The 18,037-nt window shown below is 37.3% G+C and overlaps 1 protein-coding gene across 2 annotated transcripts in view; it reads left to right on the forward strand.

Moving 5' to 3' along the window:
• Nucleotides 1–18,037, forward strand: part of PPFIA1 (PTPRF interacting protein alpha 1) — a gene marked incomplete at both ends in the record, with an annotated part of 50,508 nt that overhangs the window by 4,111 nt on the left and 28,360 nt on the right. For both annotated transcript variants that reach the window (XM_079537339.1, XM_079537340.1), the window contains 5 exons: nucleotides 15,007–15,108; nucleotides 15,745–15,909; nucleotides 16,774–16,848; nucleotides 17,248–17,349; nucleotides 17,598–17,819. In XM_079537339.1, the coding sequence (XP_079393465.1) occupies nucleotides 15,007–15,108; nucleotides 15,745–15,909; nucleotides 16,774–16,848; nucleotides 17,248–17,349; nucleotides 17,598–17,819 (666 nt within the window). The remainder of the gene's footprint in view (nucleotides 1–15,006; nucleotides 15,109–15,744; nucleotides 15,910–16,773; nucleotides 16,849–17,247; nucleotides 17,350–17,597; nucleotides 17,820–18,037) is intronic.

Here is an 18,037-nt window from a genome sequence, read left to right on the forward strand (position 1 = left end):
TTGTCTCGCATGCAAGAAATGTCTAAACTTTTAGTCTGAAGTCTGCCCTGGTGTTGTTTAGTAATGGTGAATTTATGGATTTAGCTGTCGTTTTATTAATGGCGTTATTTGGATTTCCTCCAGGCGAGTTTTAAATAATACAGGATGTCATAGACGGAGAACTGAGGTCTTGAATTGTGCATAGATATGAAGAACATGGCTGCGGAAAGTACATTAATTGAAGGGTTTGCCAAACTTTGCAGTAGCTGAAATTTCCTGAGCGTTTTAAGTGCAGCTTCATTTACGGTATTCACAACTACTCAGCCTTGAGGTGACGTAGCCTGTTGTTACTTCAGCAAGATGCAATTCTGGCTTCTGAGTAAAAGCCATTAGTCTCAGCAGTCTACTCAGGATTGATAGAGATCTAAAAGGTTTCAGTTGTGCAGCTGTGTGTCACACAGGCATAGCCTCCATTTCTCACCCAGCACTGTGACAGCAGAGATGAACGTGAGTCTTTCAGTTGCTTTTTCAGACAAGTGTAATTTTATTCCTGTTTATGTTCAGCTGCTGAGTTTTGCTTGGCAGTTACTGTTAGTAAACTACTGGATCGTCTTCATCCATGTAGCTTAAGTCAGATGGAGGTATGGGTTAATGTTTAGAATTCTTCACTGACTATAACAATAAATCTCAGCTTCCCTAATGTTTTTTCATTACAAGGCACAGAAAGAGACAGCTTATGTCCAAAAGGCATATGTTCAGGACCAGACCCCTAGCGTTTGTTCTGGCTTCTCAGTTTTTCATTTAAATGTATTTGTGCAAGTTCACTGAAACTGCTCTTATGATGTTCTGTCAATCCCTTTAATAAAATTAATAGTCGAAAGCTACTGTTTTTTCTTTTCTTTGGTTGATCAGCAGAAGGATTTACTGGTGACTAAGTAAAAATGCTTTTTTGTTTGTTTTTATTGGTGATTTATGGATGTAGCTCTGAAAAATGAGGCAGTGATTATTTTTCTCACTCTTCAGTCAGTGTGCAAATATCTGAAAATGGATTTATTAACTTATGATGTGCTGTCATCAAACTTGCAGGCTGACCAACAGACCACGTATAAGCTTGAGTGAGAAGAGCTGTAACCAAAGCAAGCAGTTCATAAAACATGTAGTGTATTTAGGACAAGGTAAACTTTGCATATATATGTTCACTTATGCTAATTTTCCTGTAGCCACCTGTACAACGAGTAGTTTGCTTTGGTATTCTGAAAATAGAGAATTTTCCATCTGCCAGCCCTCCTGCTTTTTCTCTGCTTTTTAAGTGTATACCTCAAAACTTCTTTTAAGATGATTGCTCCAAGACTTGGGGGTTAGTGTGGCTACTTATTTCTCTCTAGAGTATTAAAAAAGAAAAAGAAGCCCTTGTCTTTCTTTTAAGATAATAAATAAACACTTTTTTTTGTTGTTGTTGTTTTTCTTTTGTTTTGTTTTTTTACTCTTAGGAGTTCTTAGTGATTAAAACCACAGAGCAATCTATGTTAAGTTTCTCCATTCTGATACATATTTGGGAGATGTGAATGTTACGTTTATTGATGCTGTAGGATTTGAAGTTAAGACTATAGCTTTGTTTGTATGCTTGCATTTTAAGTTAATGGCCTTGTGGAAACTTGACGTCAGGTGCTTATAGAGTAATCATCAAAAGACTGCAGATAATAAACACTCCACATCTGATTTTTACTCAATTATGCTTGGTAAGTATTCACTGTGCATGATGTGATAACACCAGATTAAAAATCAGAAAATATTTTCCAGAACATAGCATAAGAACTGAGGTCAGTATGTAGATCACATATAGTTGAGTGTTCTCAGGGAACTTAAATCTTTGGAGAGATCTTACTAGCTGTCCATCAGTAATTTTGTAATTCTCAGCTTAGCCCTTCATCCAAGAACTCAGTTAATATACATCTCTCTTCCTCTTAATTTTGCACTTGTATTTTCTTCCTTTAGAGGTGTATGTCAGGTGTCTTTACGTAGGCTGTTTTAGCAGTTAAGATGGTTTGCATCTTCAGATGTGTGAGACTAAATGACACTATTAGTATTAGAAAGTGTTTCTAATAATTTCTTGTATGTATGAATCTCAATCCACAATTAGTTAGAGGAGAAAGATTCTGTGTTTTGGGTAATCTGAGTGTTCATAGCTTTCTAAGTGCTTTTTTTCCCCTCAGTTTGTCTATGTAGTCTCCAGATGCGAGTGAGGAAATGTGTTGAGGTGCTTGCCAGGAAAAATGTTTTTGCATTCTCCAGGCTGAGAAAAGAATTATTTTTTTGCTATTGAGTGGAGTTTTTCCCTTATTAGACATTTTTTTCACAGAAATGCATACAAACTGTTGGGAGATTCATACATACAAGAAATTATTAGAAACATTTTCTAATACGTGACAACACCTAGTATCGTTTAGTCTCACACATCTGAAGATGCAAACCATCTAACTGCTAAATCTGTTGCTACATTTTGTAAGTTCCGGATAATTTTAATAGTGAGAGGAGTGTGTATCTGTAGGTCATTCGAGGAGCTTGTTCTTCTGTTCATTTATTCAGAACTGGAGGGGAGACTGTGATTACAATAATCCTTAAAAGTTCTGCTCTGGTTGATTTTGATGTTATTTTCCTTATGTGGAAACCTTATGTGGGTCACTAATGTGACCAGTCTTTTGCCCCTGACCTCTGTCTGTTTTGGACTTTATCTTGCGTTTCATTGTAAGCTGTACTGCAAGTTGGCTCCTTCTGGCTGTTGCACCAAGGCTCTGGGGCCTGTTCTTAAAGTGGCTAAAGCTGTAATGTTTTCAAGAAGAGAAGCTTTATGACTTAATCTTCTCTTCTGCTATTCTACAGTGGCTAGCCTTGAACTATGCTCGTGTTTATGCTCGTGTCTGCTCAGGAAATGGTTTTTGAGGGTGGTAGTGAAAATTTTAACTGGAATATAATTTTGGTTGTGTTTATAATACACTGGGACTTTCTTGGGAGCAAAACGAATAAGAACAGTCAAGATATCTTTTCCTGTAGTTCTTCTGTTTTATGGATGTTTAGAAATAGTATTTGGCTTTAGAATGTCTGCAGAGTGCTTCAAGGTGCAGTGATGAAAAGGTCCTTATGCTCCCAGTATTAGGCATTGTCACATATCTTCGGGACAGATTTTAAACAAATGCCATGTGGCAAAAAGCTTGAAAATTTCAATAGAATGTCTCTCTGTCTAGTTTTGTTAAGAAGAAACAGGGGAAAAAATCCTCTTGGAAAAAAGCCCGAAGTGTTTTCCATTTTCCGCAGCCTTTAATTCTTTTCTGTAGCAGAGCAACTGTTGGGTGTGCTCGTGCTGTGCCATACCTTACCCTCTGTTGCTAGCGTGTGGTATAGTTTGTTACCCAATTCCATTTGTCATCTACTCATCTAGAAATTTCTGCTTGTTTTTTAATGATCTTGTTTCCCCTTTGTAAATTGATACTAAGTTCAGTGTTGTGCAATTTAAATGTCTTGTAGAGAAACATTGCATTTGGAAACAACTTTTTTCTTGAAAAGAGCTACAGGATAGAATATCTGATGAAAGTGAGTAGAAGATGTGCATGACAGGCTAACGAACTTTTTACTCTAGGAAGAAATGTTTCTTTTTCCTTACCTCACACTGAATCACACAGAATGGCCTGGTTTGGAAGGGACCTCAAGGATCAGGGATCTCCAACCCCCTCCCACATGCAGGGCCACCAACCTCTCCATTTAATACTAGACCAGGCTGCCCAGGGCCCTCTCCAATCTGGCTTTGAACATCTCCGGGGATGGGGCATCCACAACCTCTCTGGGCAGCCTGTTCTGTACCTCAGATTTACTGACCAGCACGCAGTATAAGGATCTAATTATACAAGCATAGATTGCTGATGAATTTTCACAGTTTAAAACCAAGACAAAATTTTTCAGGAGGTGCAGTCGAAACAAAGAATTTTTTGTGTCAGTTTGTATAGACTTTAGCTGGCTGTGTGGCTGAAAGGTGTAACTACAAATGTAGCTGAGTCCTGGCACTAGTGAAGTTTAATCATTGTCTTCTCAATGCTGACAACTTCCTGTAATGAGAAATAGTATTTATTTTGACCGACTTGAAAAGGAATTCAGGCTACCCAAATCCTCTGTGTAAACAGTAAAACTTTCTTTAATGTGCAGAGGGTTCATTCAGTAAAGAGGATTGTAAATTCCTGTTATTTTAATGGTACTGGTTATCTCAGTAAACAGAACCAATTTGATTTGTCTGGCTTTTAAAACCTACGTATGGATTTAAAGTGGGATCCTATAATAAACCACTGGGAAGGGGGAGAAAGATCTGAAAGTGGAGTTGCTTGTTTGTTTTATTGAGTGCTGAACACAAACTGCTTAATTAAAAAAAAAAATATCCAGCTGCAAATGTTAAGCTGTTTTCAGAAACAAAATTGAGCAGAAAAGGAATTCTGCAGTGTTCTTTTGGAAGAACATCTGACTTGATCAATGGTGAGGGTTAAATTGTGGGTTTGACTTGTGGATTCTCAAATGCCCATCACAGAAGTCATGTAGCCATATCTGCTGTTGCCAAGTGTCATAGTTTAAGCTCATTTTCTCTGCCCTTCTACCCGTAAATGGGATATCTAATACTTGAAGTGTGGTATTTTTTTACATCTGAATTCTGCTACAGCTGTGCTGTTCACTGTAGTTCGTGAATGAATAAGATTTGTGGATTTACTGTTCCCAAGGGAAACCTGCATTGTTACTAATTTATTATCCTTTAAGGCTCTATTATGTCATATTAAAAGTCCTGACTGACATCTCACACTTCAGTCTCCTGCTTCTACTAGGGTTTAAGACATAGGCTACCTCTTGCATCGTAAGTTGGAAACACATTAATAGAGTTCTGATGTAATTCAAAGGTCATTTAAAGACTTAATTTGGATTCTTTTGTGTGAATAGTTTCCTCTGGCATTAGGAATTTTTCAGATAATCTAAACTGTGTGGATATAGAGAATGAATCTTCACCTTAGAGACCATGGTTGGAAGACCAGAGCGTGCATGAAGGACAGTCTTTGAGACCTTGCATATATGGGTAAATGTGGTTGGGGGTCTTCATGTGTGTCTGCATGTTTTAGGGGAACATTTAAATTTAGTATCTCTCTCCAGGGCTGTATTTGCTGAATTAGTTTGGGGTGAATGACTAAAGTTTGGCTTAGATAATTTCAAGGATGCCTTGGGATACTGCTGTGAGTGTTTTTGTAGAGTAATATGTTTTTTGTGCACTTTGGTACAGTTGTTGGGGATAAGGCTCTGAAGATCAGTAGCATTCTTCGTTAGCTTTGTGTCGAAGAACATGGGGCAGGTGCATCTAGTTCTTTCAGAACATGCAGCTAGAGTTTTTGGAATGTCATTAGAGGGTGTGGTTCAACAATGCTGTTGTCTTAAATCTGAGCCTTTGTTTCAAGAAATAGGGGATTAGGTCTTGTAAAATGGGAATTAAAAAGCTTTTTAGGGTTTTAGCTTTCAGTGCCATGCAGCAAAGAAACTGCCCTTTCCTCTGGCTGTAGATTTATGTTGATAAATTAAATTGGTGCAACTGATTCCTTGTAACTGTAGTCTCCAGAGACTGCGTAACACTTTCTGTATGCTGTGTAATGGTTATAAAGAATTGTCCTGGGAGGTAGTAGAGGAGAAATGGGCCAAGCTTGTATTATCTCTCAAAAGAGTACAAGGCCTCATGGTTTCCTGGCTGCATCATCTTTCCCTCATTTGTAACCCATTGTGGAACAGGAGCTTATTCCTCTTTGAAGGCCAGGCTCCTCACCAATCCATGTTTTGCTGCAGCATCTGTTGCTGGTCACAGCATGTTAAGATGCCTCTTTTCTCCTTTTTTTTTTTTTTTTTTTTTTTTTTTTTTTTTTTTTTGTTCCTTGCTGTTGAGTGTTGATCAATATCCTTGGATGTGTTCTGTGAGGTAGCATGTTTTTTGGGTTCAGGTGGTTGTTATGACATTTGATGGAACTGTTTGTTTTGAATGTCTTTGTGCAGTCAAAACAAGCAAGCAACAAAGCATTAAGGTAAGCGTAAAACAAATGTTGACAATCTGTTACTGGGTTAAGCTTTTGTTTTTAAATATTAGACATGTCTGCTTTGAGACATGAGATTATACTCTTTGAACAGGTTTTAGAGTAGTTTTTGTTCGTAAAAGGAAACTTTTTAATAGAATGATCTAATTGCTTTCATTCCCAATGTTGCAGATTTGAGTATTTAGCTTCAGCTAGTAAATTCACTTAGCTTGTAAACTGAGTGATTGAATACAAAGAAGTAGAAAAACAAAATGTAAAGGGCCTGCCAGTTGAGCTGAATTATGTGCTGAAGGCATCTGTCTGTCTTCGTGGAGTATTACTTGCTTAAACAAGTTTGAAACTATAAAACTGAACTTTCATCAGTTGGCAAAAGAAAAGTTCATTTGTGTGTGTATATAAATATATATCGGAGCATTGAAGGGGAATTCATGTTGATGCTTGTTTAATGAGAGTGGCTCGGCCAGCCTTATTCAGATATTCCCAAGCACTCCCTTCTAACACAGTGTGAAAAACACACTCTACAACTACTGGCCAGAGCTAAACCTGGCAACTAGAGCCAAGATTAATGTCTGGAATAAGGCAGGGCAGAGCCTCAGCTGCTGCTTACAGTTTTTGCAAGCAGAGAGATCCCATCTCTGAAATAATCATGCATGAAGAATCTTATTCTGGGCCTATTTCTGGGAAAAAAGTGAATTATTACTTCTGTGAAGATTCAAATGCTGAAATTCAGGATTATGGATTAAATGATATTTAATTCTTAACTCAAAGGAATTTAGTATATAATGTCAGCTGAGCAAGAATTGTGGTGCTCCTTGTGAGTGCAGCATGCTTGGGGTTGGTATCTTTTTCTTGCCTAAGGAAACTGACAGCTCAGCGTTGTTTACAACAAACTTGTTACAGCTTTAGTAGGAGTCAGTCTCCATAATGGAGGGTCCCACTAACAGTGTTGAACTTCTATTAAATTTTCTCAGATACCTTGTGGTTATTGTACAGTTTTGAGGAGTGTTGTGCATTGTGAAATCATTTGCAGCATCCCAGGAGATCTTGACCAACTTCTTTGTGGAGAGGAAAAGCTTAAATGAAATCTCTTATATGTCATATTAAATATGAAGACTGGTTTTGCCCTGTATCTTGTGGAACTGGTAAAGCAAGATTCTTCCTCTTAATTAAGTACAACTTGTATTCTCCATTTGCCATGGTGGATATGGGTGTGGGTAAGTTTTTTACTGACATGGACTCCAAAAATGGAGATGCCTAAAGCTACAACTAAGAAGTTGTCCTACTACTCACTGTATTAGTTACTAATGAAAATAGACTAAACCAGAGGTGCAGGAATGTGATCATTCACACTGCGAGGCCCTTCAAATTCACTAGTTCAGACTGTAACTGAGAGGCATATTTGTTCCAGATATCTCCCAAATATTTTTCAAAGTGTTTTTGTGAACTATTATAATTTTGGAATATGAGTATTGATGCTTGCACAGTATTGGAAAGGACTACTGTAGCACTGACCAGCCTGTACAAAGTAGGCAAACACACCCTGAGCTTAAAAGCCTGCTCTTTCATGATGACTGAAGCTTTCCTGATGAATATTCACCTGATCTTGTACATTTACTGTGAGGGCAGTGAGGCCCTGGCTCAGATGCCCAGAGCAGCTGTGGATGCCCCATCTCTGAAGGGCTTCATGGCCAGGTTGGATGAGGCCCTGAGCAACCCCATCTGATGGGTGGCAGTCCTGCCCATGGCAGGGGATTGGAACTGGATGGGCCATAGACTCACTACCTTTGTGTGTGAATAGATATTAAGTTTTTGAGGACAGCTTCTGTATACTCTATGCTTGCTGCATGTTGGCTGTTTACTTCTGAACTTCTTTACTCTGAAGATTTACAATGTAGTTTCAGTAGCATCGTTTTGCAACTACTTTGCAAGACAAGAGAAGAACTTACAACTTGAGTTTGTAATTAGCCTTCAGTTTTTTTCTTGTTAATTCTTAGTGAATGCTGCTGAGTCCTAAGTGACAGAATTCCCCCCACAAGTATTGAGTATTTGGAAAAAGCCTTTGGGGATGGGGTGGGATTGTTTTGGTATAGTTGTTTGCTGATTCAGTATGGAATCTTAGATACACATCTATAGTTGTAAAAGTAGTTTAAAAATCTCTGTTAAAAAGGTTGAGTTGAAAGTAGGTGTTCCCTGCTCTGAGTTAACTGAAAGTAGACTCTGTGATCCACCACACTTTGAACGCATATACTTTGGTCACAGATGCTGCCAGTGATTTGTTAAAGTTAATGAAGAGATGAAAGAGTAGTTTGAAGAAAACATAGATTCTTAATGTGTCAGTGATATCAAGGCTGGTTGTCGTACAGGAAGGATCATAGAAAACTGCAAAATTAGACCTAAGCTAAACACTGTTATGTTCTTCTTGCTGAATTTTGCAGACTTAAGGGGGTGCATTTAGCACTGAAGAAAATAGAATGCTGCCAGGGCTTAGTTCTACTTTGCACTGTAAAATGATGTGTATAATCAGTGATTGTTGGCTTTCCAGTGATGCACCAAGATATGTTTTTGAACTGGGCTTTGTTTTAGCCTTATATGCATAACAGTGATGGTTTGCATGATTTATAGAAAATTAAACTTGATAGCACAGGTGGTAATAATTTTGCATATTTAAATGGCTTCTGTTGGCTGCATTTAATGAGTTGAGTGTAGGTGGTTCCTGTTTGCCTGCCTTCAACCTGCAGTTTGTGTGCTTGAGCTTACAGGCTCTCTTTCCAAAGAGCGCGTGTGAACTTTGGGTATTAATTAGTGTGGTGAAAGGAGAACCTCTGATGTTTCAAGAGGTCAAAGATTCTGCCATGTTTGGGTTTCAGTACTTCTATGCTTCCATGCCCCAATAGGAAATGTCTGTCAGAAAGATTATTAAGGGAAAGAGGAGCTTTAGATGAGAACACGGAACTGATGTGTTTCCTTCCCCCTTTTTTTTTTTTCTGTTAATTCTGCATTTCTGTTGCAAAACTACCAAATATTGTTCATCTTCATTTATGTTTCCTTGTACTTCAATATGCAGCACTTCCTGAAAGTTCTTAGCAATTAAATCCAGATTTAGTGCTTTGTAGTTAAGGCTCAGTGAACGCTGCGTGTAAAGGAGAGCAGGTCAGTCAAGACAGTAACTGGAAACCTGTTTATTGCTGTAGAGATTTGGCTTTGCACTGAACTTTTCTGTTTTGCTCTTGGGCATCTGTTTGCTACCTACTGACTGTGAGTTAGAGTTCTTTTGCACATTGCTTTCTGTCAAACGCTAGAGCTTCCAGCTCTGAAGTGGACTGGAAGCAGTGTGTTTCATTCCAGAGCAGTAAAATTATACAGCTGTAAACATTTTAAAACATAATTGGATGTTTAGAGTGGAGCATCATTAATGACAAAGCCCAGAAAGGTCAATCCAAGAAGTGAAGTTCAAGAATATTCTACTGAAAGAGAACTGGAATGATAAAAGATGCTAAACTTTAATAGGTATTAAGTTTATTAATAACTACTCATTAGCTGGGTGCAGTGCTTGTTTTAGTGTTTTCAAGTAGTGGCACAGTTTTTGGTAGAGAGGGGAAAAATGGCTTTTGATTCAATGAAAATGTAGACTGATCAAAATTACACTAAACATTTTAAACTATCTCAGTGTCAGTGGTTGGAATGGGAGAAAGTTGCTACAATTAAAGAAACCTTCACCTATGTTTCTAAGGCAGTTTGAGTGTGAAAGACATTTTAATTCAGACTCAAGAGTCTGACATAACCATATCTATGTTCAGTGCTTACTGAAAAGTAATTTCATTAGGTGAAAAGCAAAAAACAATTTTTTTTTTTTTTTTTTTTTTTTTTTACACTCTAGATTAATTTTTGTTTTACCCATTCTGGCATGCCATAGATATTGGAAAGGTTGAAAGTAATCTGATTTATTGGGCTGGTTATTGTTTCTCCTGGATTTCTGCATTTTCTTGGAAGGCAGGATTTAATGATCAAAACATGCAAGTGCTTTTGAGTTGTAGCTCTGCTCTTGAATTATTTAATAATCCTGACAGCTGAAAAAGCTAAACTGGTGTGAGTCAGTAGCTACAAAACTTGCTTGCTGTTACTTGACCCCTCCAGATTCTGTTAAACAGTTAAGTTTTATTGAATGTGTGCTTTTAAAACCTGGTATGTTGGGATATTGACTACTGCTGCTACCTATAACCCTTGGGTTTAAAATGAGCTGACTATTAAATATCCTGTTAAGTGTAGGTATTTAGGTTTGATTTGATTGTTTTATTTATGATGCTTCTCATTTCTGTGCACACACTATTTAGAATAAGCATGGATTACATGTAGTATGAGTAACACCATGGAAACTTGTCTCATATTTACCTAGGTTTCTCATCCCTGATGGCCTGTTTGGTTTTTTTTTTTTTTTTCCTCTGTTGTTCTTATTATATTCTCAGCATATTGGATAATTGTGTGGGTTGCTTGATGTGCAGATTACAGAACAGAATGTTAACAGTAGAACAGAATGCTACTTAAGGATTAAACAGGTAAATGTTGCTCGCATAGTTGGGATCGAGATGTTCCTAAAGATGCAACTTCATCCTTGTATTGCCAGGAGATAGTTTTTAATATATAATATTTTCTTGATAAGCTGAAAGTTTTTCTTCTTACCCTTAAAATAAGTTTTCTAGTCATACCTTTAATCTTGAATTCTTATTTGCTTAAGAGAGGCACTTGTATTTTGTGCAAAAATGTCTTTTGTTTGAGCAAATCCCAAGCAACCCTACTGTTCTCTGCAGTTACTGTAGAAAGAGCATCCCTGCTATATAGCTTCTGTTGTTGGATTCACAGGGATTACCTGTTTCTTTAAATTTTAGTGTCATCTTTCCTATCATGTAGCATTTAATGGGTTGCAGTTTACTATCCGTGGAACCTGTAAAGTATACTCGTAATAAACATGAAGAAAATCTGTTACCTGAAAGCTGTTATGTTCCTGGACCACCATCGTCTTTTAAGTAGCCAAGTATCAGATCAGACATCACAATTCTACAGGCTTGACAGCTAGATCAGCTGGTGCTACTTCAGTTCTTATACAGTAGAGTTGCTCAGGTTGGAAAAGACCTTAAAGATCATCAAGTCCAGCCACGACCTCACCAAACTGCCCTAACAACCCTCACTAAATCATGACCCCGAGCGTCATATCCATACAGTTTTTAAACACATCCAGGGATGGTGACTCAACCACCTCCCTGGGCAGCCTATTCCAGTGCTTCACAACCCTTTCTGTAAAAAAGTTCTTCCTGATATCCAACCTAAACTTACCCTGGTGCAACTTAAGGCCATTTCCCCTCGTCCTGAGAAATGAGGGAAATGCACAAGAATACGATGCAGCAGGGGCTTTTGCTGCCTCTCAGCTAAGTGCGCTGGAAGGTGGACAGCATCACACACGGAGATGCTGCTGTCACCAGAGAATGAATTGCTGGAGTGAAAACCTTTGAACAGAAACACGCAAATAGAAAAAGAACACTTTGCATCACCCCCAAAAGCTGTGGCTTTGGAAAGATGGTCACTCAGGCACTGTGTTTGTCCTTATGTTCTTTAGGCATGGGTCATGCCTGCCCAAATGCTGTTTGCTGGTATATTTTCTGTGCTGTGGCTCAGATGTGCTCCCACCAGGCCAGGGCTGAGAAATGAGATTCTCCACTGCTTTTACTTACAGCAGGCATCTTAGAAAAAAGTTCCAGATCTCACTCAACACGTCTGTCTTGCTGGCAGCTTTTCCTTTTCACCTTGTGCCCAGAATACAGACTCTTCTTCATGAAGAAATGCCATTGTTTTAAAAACCTGTAGAGGATATGTGGACAAAACCCAGAAAATGAATTACTGAACAACAACAAAGTTACTTCCACTGAATTTAGTTTTTTGCTGAGTTTTCTTTTCTGACAGTGTCATATTTGGTTCGGAAAGTTACTTTCTTGAGTAAGCATTTCAGTTTACTACATGGGTTTTTGCCTGTGCATTCTAAACAACAGAGGATATTTATTTGGTATATTTGGCACACTGTTTCTTGTAGTAAATGCTCTGTTGTGCTTATTTTGAGTCCCCACTCCTGTCAGTTTTTAGAGTAGACTGTTTATTGTTTTGATTGCAACTGGAAAGCAGAGCAGAAGTTCAATTCTAAAGCTTTCAAGTTTGTCTTTACGTACAGAGTAATACAGTATTTGGGCAAGTAAAAAAGCTTCTTACGAATTGTCTTGTTTCCTGTACTTGTTTCTGTGCATCGATTTAATGCTGGAGAAGATGAGACAACTCAGAATGTGTTTTTAGGTAATGAAGTTGTGAATAGTTTCCTTTTGAACTGCTTGAGGAAATCGCAAACTGTCTGCCGTTGAAGAGAGTGATCTAAACTAGAAAGAACATGTCTTTTGGCAGCATCAACTGAAACTGAGGACACTTGAGTGTTCTTTCTGAAGCTGCTTATGGGACTCAAAGCAAATACATTTTGCAAAAACAAACAGCAATGAATGTATTACGCAATGCTAGAAATACGTGTCAGTCTGTTTCTGGAGCAGCAGTATAAATTCTCATGTGCGTTGTTATTCTTGGGTCACCTGACAGTGCGATGGTTCACGTCAGAATTATGATATATTTGTGCTACAGTTTATATTTGCACAGGAGAATGCAATGGAACAGAACTGTCTGTAATTATTATTTAAAGGGTAAACCAGCTTCCTTTTGAAATATACACTGTTTTTCTGTAGACAGAACTCATCAGCAGTTGTTTTCAGTAACATTTTTATTAATGCCATACAGTGTTACTAAGTTGAGGACAGATGGCAAAACAGTGTCTGATAGTCCTTACTGCTTTCTTTGTTCTGTTCGCTAGACTTGAGATAGTCGGGAGGAATATAGAGCTCACCGTGTCAGCCTGAAGTCCTTACTTAGTGTCCATGCTTCTGGATTTTGATGTTGGCACTTGAAGGGAGATTTTTTCTTTTTTTCTTTTTTTTTTTTTTTGAAAAAGGGGAAAAAGAACAACCCATAAAATGTTTGTGTCAAGCTCCTTTGGAAATACATTGAGTCTTAGTACTTGTAGTAGTTTCAGTACCACCTGAAAACAGTCAATTGCATAATATACAAAAATAACAAGATGGACCTGTGAAGAGCTACACCTTCAGAATCTCGGCTGGGTTTACCTGCGCTTGTATCTGGAGCAAAAGAAATGCATGCTGTCATTTGCCTGGGAGTCGTAGAAAGTCCCATGGGGTTACTGGGGGCGCAGTACAAATTCCAACAGGAAGGAGGATTCTGTAGGCAGAGCTTAAAGCAGAGTGAATTTTTCCTCCAGCTCCTGTAATGCTTGGGGAGGAGTTTCCCTTTCTTGGTTTACTTTGCGCTCAAGAATCTTTTATGTTTTGTTTTGCATGTTTAAAGCTGTCATTAGCTATGAATTTACTGACCTGGATGCCCTAGTATGTGTGTTTTCAGCATTTTTTTTTCTTGAAAATCCTAAGTCGGTTTTTTTTAAGGATGGTGAAAATTACTTTAGAGGTATAAAGGTGAAATAGTCACGATTCACTCACAAATTTTGACTGGAATATGCATGATAAATTTTTATTTAGGAGAAGTTGTTATGATGAAGGATTCTGCATCTGTGGTGGTGCTGTCTTTTGGTCACAGCAACTTCTTAATGCCTACTGTGTTAGTAATCCTGAAGGAGTTCACTCTAGGCAATATATCATGCAACCGAATTTCTTGTCTTTTGTTGTATGTGTTTTAGATTAAAGCTTTGTAAATTTTTTGCTTAATTAAATTAATACATATTTTTAGACTGCTTGTTTTAGCTTCAAGTTAGATTTTATGGGTGTACTAGGAGTTGTACTAGTTGATGTGTCCTTTTGTTTTAAGCATGGCTTTTTGTCACTTTGAATTTTACTACGAAACAGCACCATCTTAAGCCTCTACTTGATAGGCAGCTGCTGTCAATTGAGCAATGTATCTTGCAGAGTTTAGAAAAATTGGAGAAGCACCTTTTATGCACAGTGTGTTTACATGGTATATTCCTAGCCTTACCTCCCTTGTCTTAGCAGTGCAGCTGTACTTATGTGCTAACAGACGTGTTTGGTCTTTCTCTTTCATAGAAAGTAGAGAATTAGTGAAGACTAATCAGTTTATTGGCATTTCTATCTTTTCTTGTAGGGGTACTTCAGGTACTTCAGTAATGTTCACCAGTCATTGAGGTGACTGATGTGCATTAATTTTCTCATTAGTGCCTAAGTGGCATTGATAACAAAAGTGATCTTTCAACCCTGTTTTCTACAACGCTGTCCTCTAAAGTATGACCTTGTTTATGTTTAGACTTACTACTAATAATTGTTTTCAATGTGATTCAAGTTACACCTGACATTTGACCAAACTGAGTTGGAAGGGAAGATAATTCTCAGCATTTGCTCAAAGACAGTCTTGTGTGGTTGTATTTTACATTGTATCCGGAGTGTGTTCTTTGAGTTGATCCAGTGCCTGTTATATTTCTTGTGACACTGTTGCTAGAGAATAGAGTAGTTTAGGATGTAGTAGCTATTTCAGTTGCTCAATAGAATACCTTTGTATCAGAAACGCCAAGCCTTAGAAACAATATATAAGTGCAATAGAAACAGGTTTTTCTCTTTGCTTACCAGGGTTACCATGACTCAGATAACTGGAAAGACAGAAGCAAGTTTTCAAACTACTGTTCCAGTGTCTTTTATTGTTACTTTATAACTGTTTTAAGCATTGAAACTTAAGCCTGCTTATCGTGACTGTACAATTGTATTGGTTTTAGACATCTGAAATAAATTCTTTAAGAAATTACGTCAAGTGTTTGTATGAATCCACTCTTGCTACATCCCAGTATTTAATGTATCTACATTTGTCTGGTTTGTTTCAGGAATTTGCAGCGCTTACGAAAGAGCTAAATGTATGCAGGGAACAGCTGCTTGAAAGAGAAGAAGAAATTGCTGAACTGAAAGCAGAAAGAAATAATACTAGGGTTAGTTCCTTCTCTTTTGTCCAAGGTCACTGTTTCTGAAGCATCCAACTACGTGGAGGAAAAACACTGAATATTGAATTTGAAAAGCTAAATGCTTTTTTACTTGCTATTTGCACATAAGTCATCCTGCAGATGTGAATGCGTGTTAAGAAGGGCTGGAAGCTTATGTATGGCTCCAGATATTGCCGTGCAGAATCAGGAAAAGGCATTTAAGATCACAGTACTATCTGTCATTCAGCTCTCTTCTAGTTATAGTTTTGAAAATGTGCAGTACTCCAGATAAGACTAGAGTGGGCAAGCTGTAGTAGTCTTTGCCATCAGATTACGCAGCTACACAGCAGAAGAGTTAAGAGTATTCTGTTTGTGTGTCCTTCTGACACTGTTCTTCAGATTGGTGGAAGAACTGGAAAGGCTCAGTTAAGTAGAAACCTGATTTTAAAACTATGTAGAGTATAGAGAATTCATTAGCTCTTATATCACTTCTAGTATGGGTGAAAGGAATGAAATGTTAATACATGTCCTTGGACTTGATATAATATTTGTTTGAAATTTAAAAGTCAGAATTTGGTGTTTTAGGAGGCGCAGTTCTCTGTAACTCTGCAGAATGGGAATAAACATTGCTGCTTTTTGTTTTAGCTATTACTGGAACATTTGGAGTGTCTTGTCTCCAGGCATGAGCGATCTCTCAGAATGACTGTTGTGAAGAGACAAGCTCAATCTCCAGCAGGAGTTTCTAGTGAAGTAGAAGTTCTCAAAGCACTAAAGTCTTTATTTGAACACCACAAAGCCCTTGATGAAAAGGTAATAGCTATGCTGGTTAATGTTTTAAAAATCCTATCTCTTCTTAGTGTGAACCATACAGTTGTATATACTTAAGTTGTTATATTAAAATGGTGGCTGTGCTAAAACTGCGTTAGTAACCACATTCCCAAGAAAAGGTGTTGTACTGCAGCAAGGTGCTGTAGTTTATTCCAGCATTCTGTCATTCTGTGCTAATGTTGCATCCGAACATGCTTGGTTTATGTATTTGTTGGAGGAACACATATGTTTACTTACCTGTATAAGGTGAGGATTTAGCCTTTTAATTGTGTAATACAACAAGTGGGCTAGAGAGAACAAGAGGAAAGAAATCTGCTTATGCTGTGCTATTAAATAAAGCTGATTTAAAGGAGCTCCACCCTTCAGCTGTACCTGATGTTAGCAGCAGGCAATGCAAATGGTGGAACTTGCTGTGAATTTTGCTGCCAACTCTTAGTTTATTGAACAGCTTCTGTGAACTTGTATACAAAGTCTTGCAGGTTATTTTCAGGAGATGTATATTCCTTCTTCCTTGTAGCGAATAAGCAAAAACATGCATGCTTTGTGCCTTACAAAAGGGTGGGTAAATTCTGGATATGTTTAATTCTTGCCTATACGTACAGGTCATGCTGAGATGTAGTTTGATAATGACAAAAAAAAAAAAGCTAAATTTTGAGACATTCATTGTTTATCTAGTTATTTTTGTATTGTCTGTTGTAATTACTACTGACTTGAGATTAAGCTGATCTCTGAACAGAGTGAAAATAAAGCATTGTTTATAACCTAAAAGTGTGTGGTAGTGTGGCAGTGTGTGAAGTTGATTTCTTAATTTCAAATAATTTGATAACACTGAAATGACTCTTTCAGGTAAGGGAGAGGTTACGAGTAGCACTTGAAAGATGTAGTTTATTGGAAGAAGAACTAGGTACTACGCATAAAGAGGTAGGTTTCTCTTTAAAGTATTCCTCACGTGTGGGATGTGAGTGTTTAATCAATACTTGTCATTTATTCAGTTATTAAAGATTTTCTTTCAATTTTGCGATTTAAATTTTTTACCAAGTGGAGATAACTGTATTTTTTAATTGGGTAACGTTCTGTGAAAGACCAGAAGAGGAGAGAGGAAAAAATATTAAGCCTTAAAAAAATCAACATAGTTTCTGTGGTTTTAGAAGAACTACTGTTGGGGTGCAGTGGCATATTTTTTGAGTGCTTGTGACATATTTTCTTATACATACCTTGCAGTAAGTTTGTTTTGCTCCTTTGCTTTTACAGCTGCTTCTTATATTACTATTGAGATGGAAATTAAACTTGAAACTTATATAAGCTTTTCTTTTCTTTTAGTTAATGATTCTGAAAGAGCAAAATAATCAGAAAAAAACGCTTCCAGATGGGATGCTGGATATAAATCATGAACAAGAAAATACACCAACTACAAATGGGAAGGTAGAGCTATTTGCTTTAAGCTGCTTGATTTTATTTATTTATTTATTTATTTTTAAGATTAACCAGAATATTTTAATTGTAAACCATAACAAAAGATTTTGAGTGAAGATGTGATCAAAAAGCCTGTTTTGCTTTTTTGCAATCTAATTCATAATAGAATTATTTCAGGGGTGGGATATTTATTGCTAACTAACAATTCATTTTTCAAATTTCTATATCATATGTAAATACTTCTCTCTCCTTAATAGCGATCTTCTGATGGTTCTTTGTGCCATGATGAAAATCTTGCTAAAGTGATTGAACTCCAAGACATCATAGATAAGCAAAACAAGGAACAGACACAAATGAAAGAACGCCTTACTGCTTTATCTAGTAGAGTAACAGAGCTAGAAGAAGATCTTGACACAGCTAGAAAAGACTTAATAAAGTCTGAAGAGATGAACACAAAATTGCAGAGAGATGTACGAGAGGTAAGGAATAAACTGTCAAAATTTGGGTAGTCACGAGTGTAATTGCTTTATAATATTTGTCACTGGTGCTCAGTTAATCCTTGATGCTCATTGGTCTAAAGATAAGGCATAACTGTTTACAGCATGATGGTCCTTTTATTTAAAAAGAAAAAAATAAATCCAGTTCCTTAAGAAAATTTGTTTTCTGAACTCACCTATTATTAAGTAGACACTTCAAG

This window comes from Tetrao urogallus (genome assembly GCF_951394365.1).
Source record: "Tetrao urogallus genome assembly, chromosome: 6".
Classification (NCBI taxonomy): Eukaryota; Metazoa; Chordata; class Aves; order Galliformes; family Phasianidae; genus Tetrao; species Tetrao urogallus.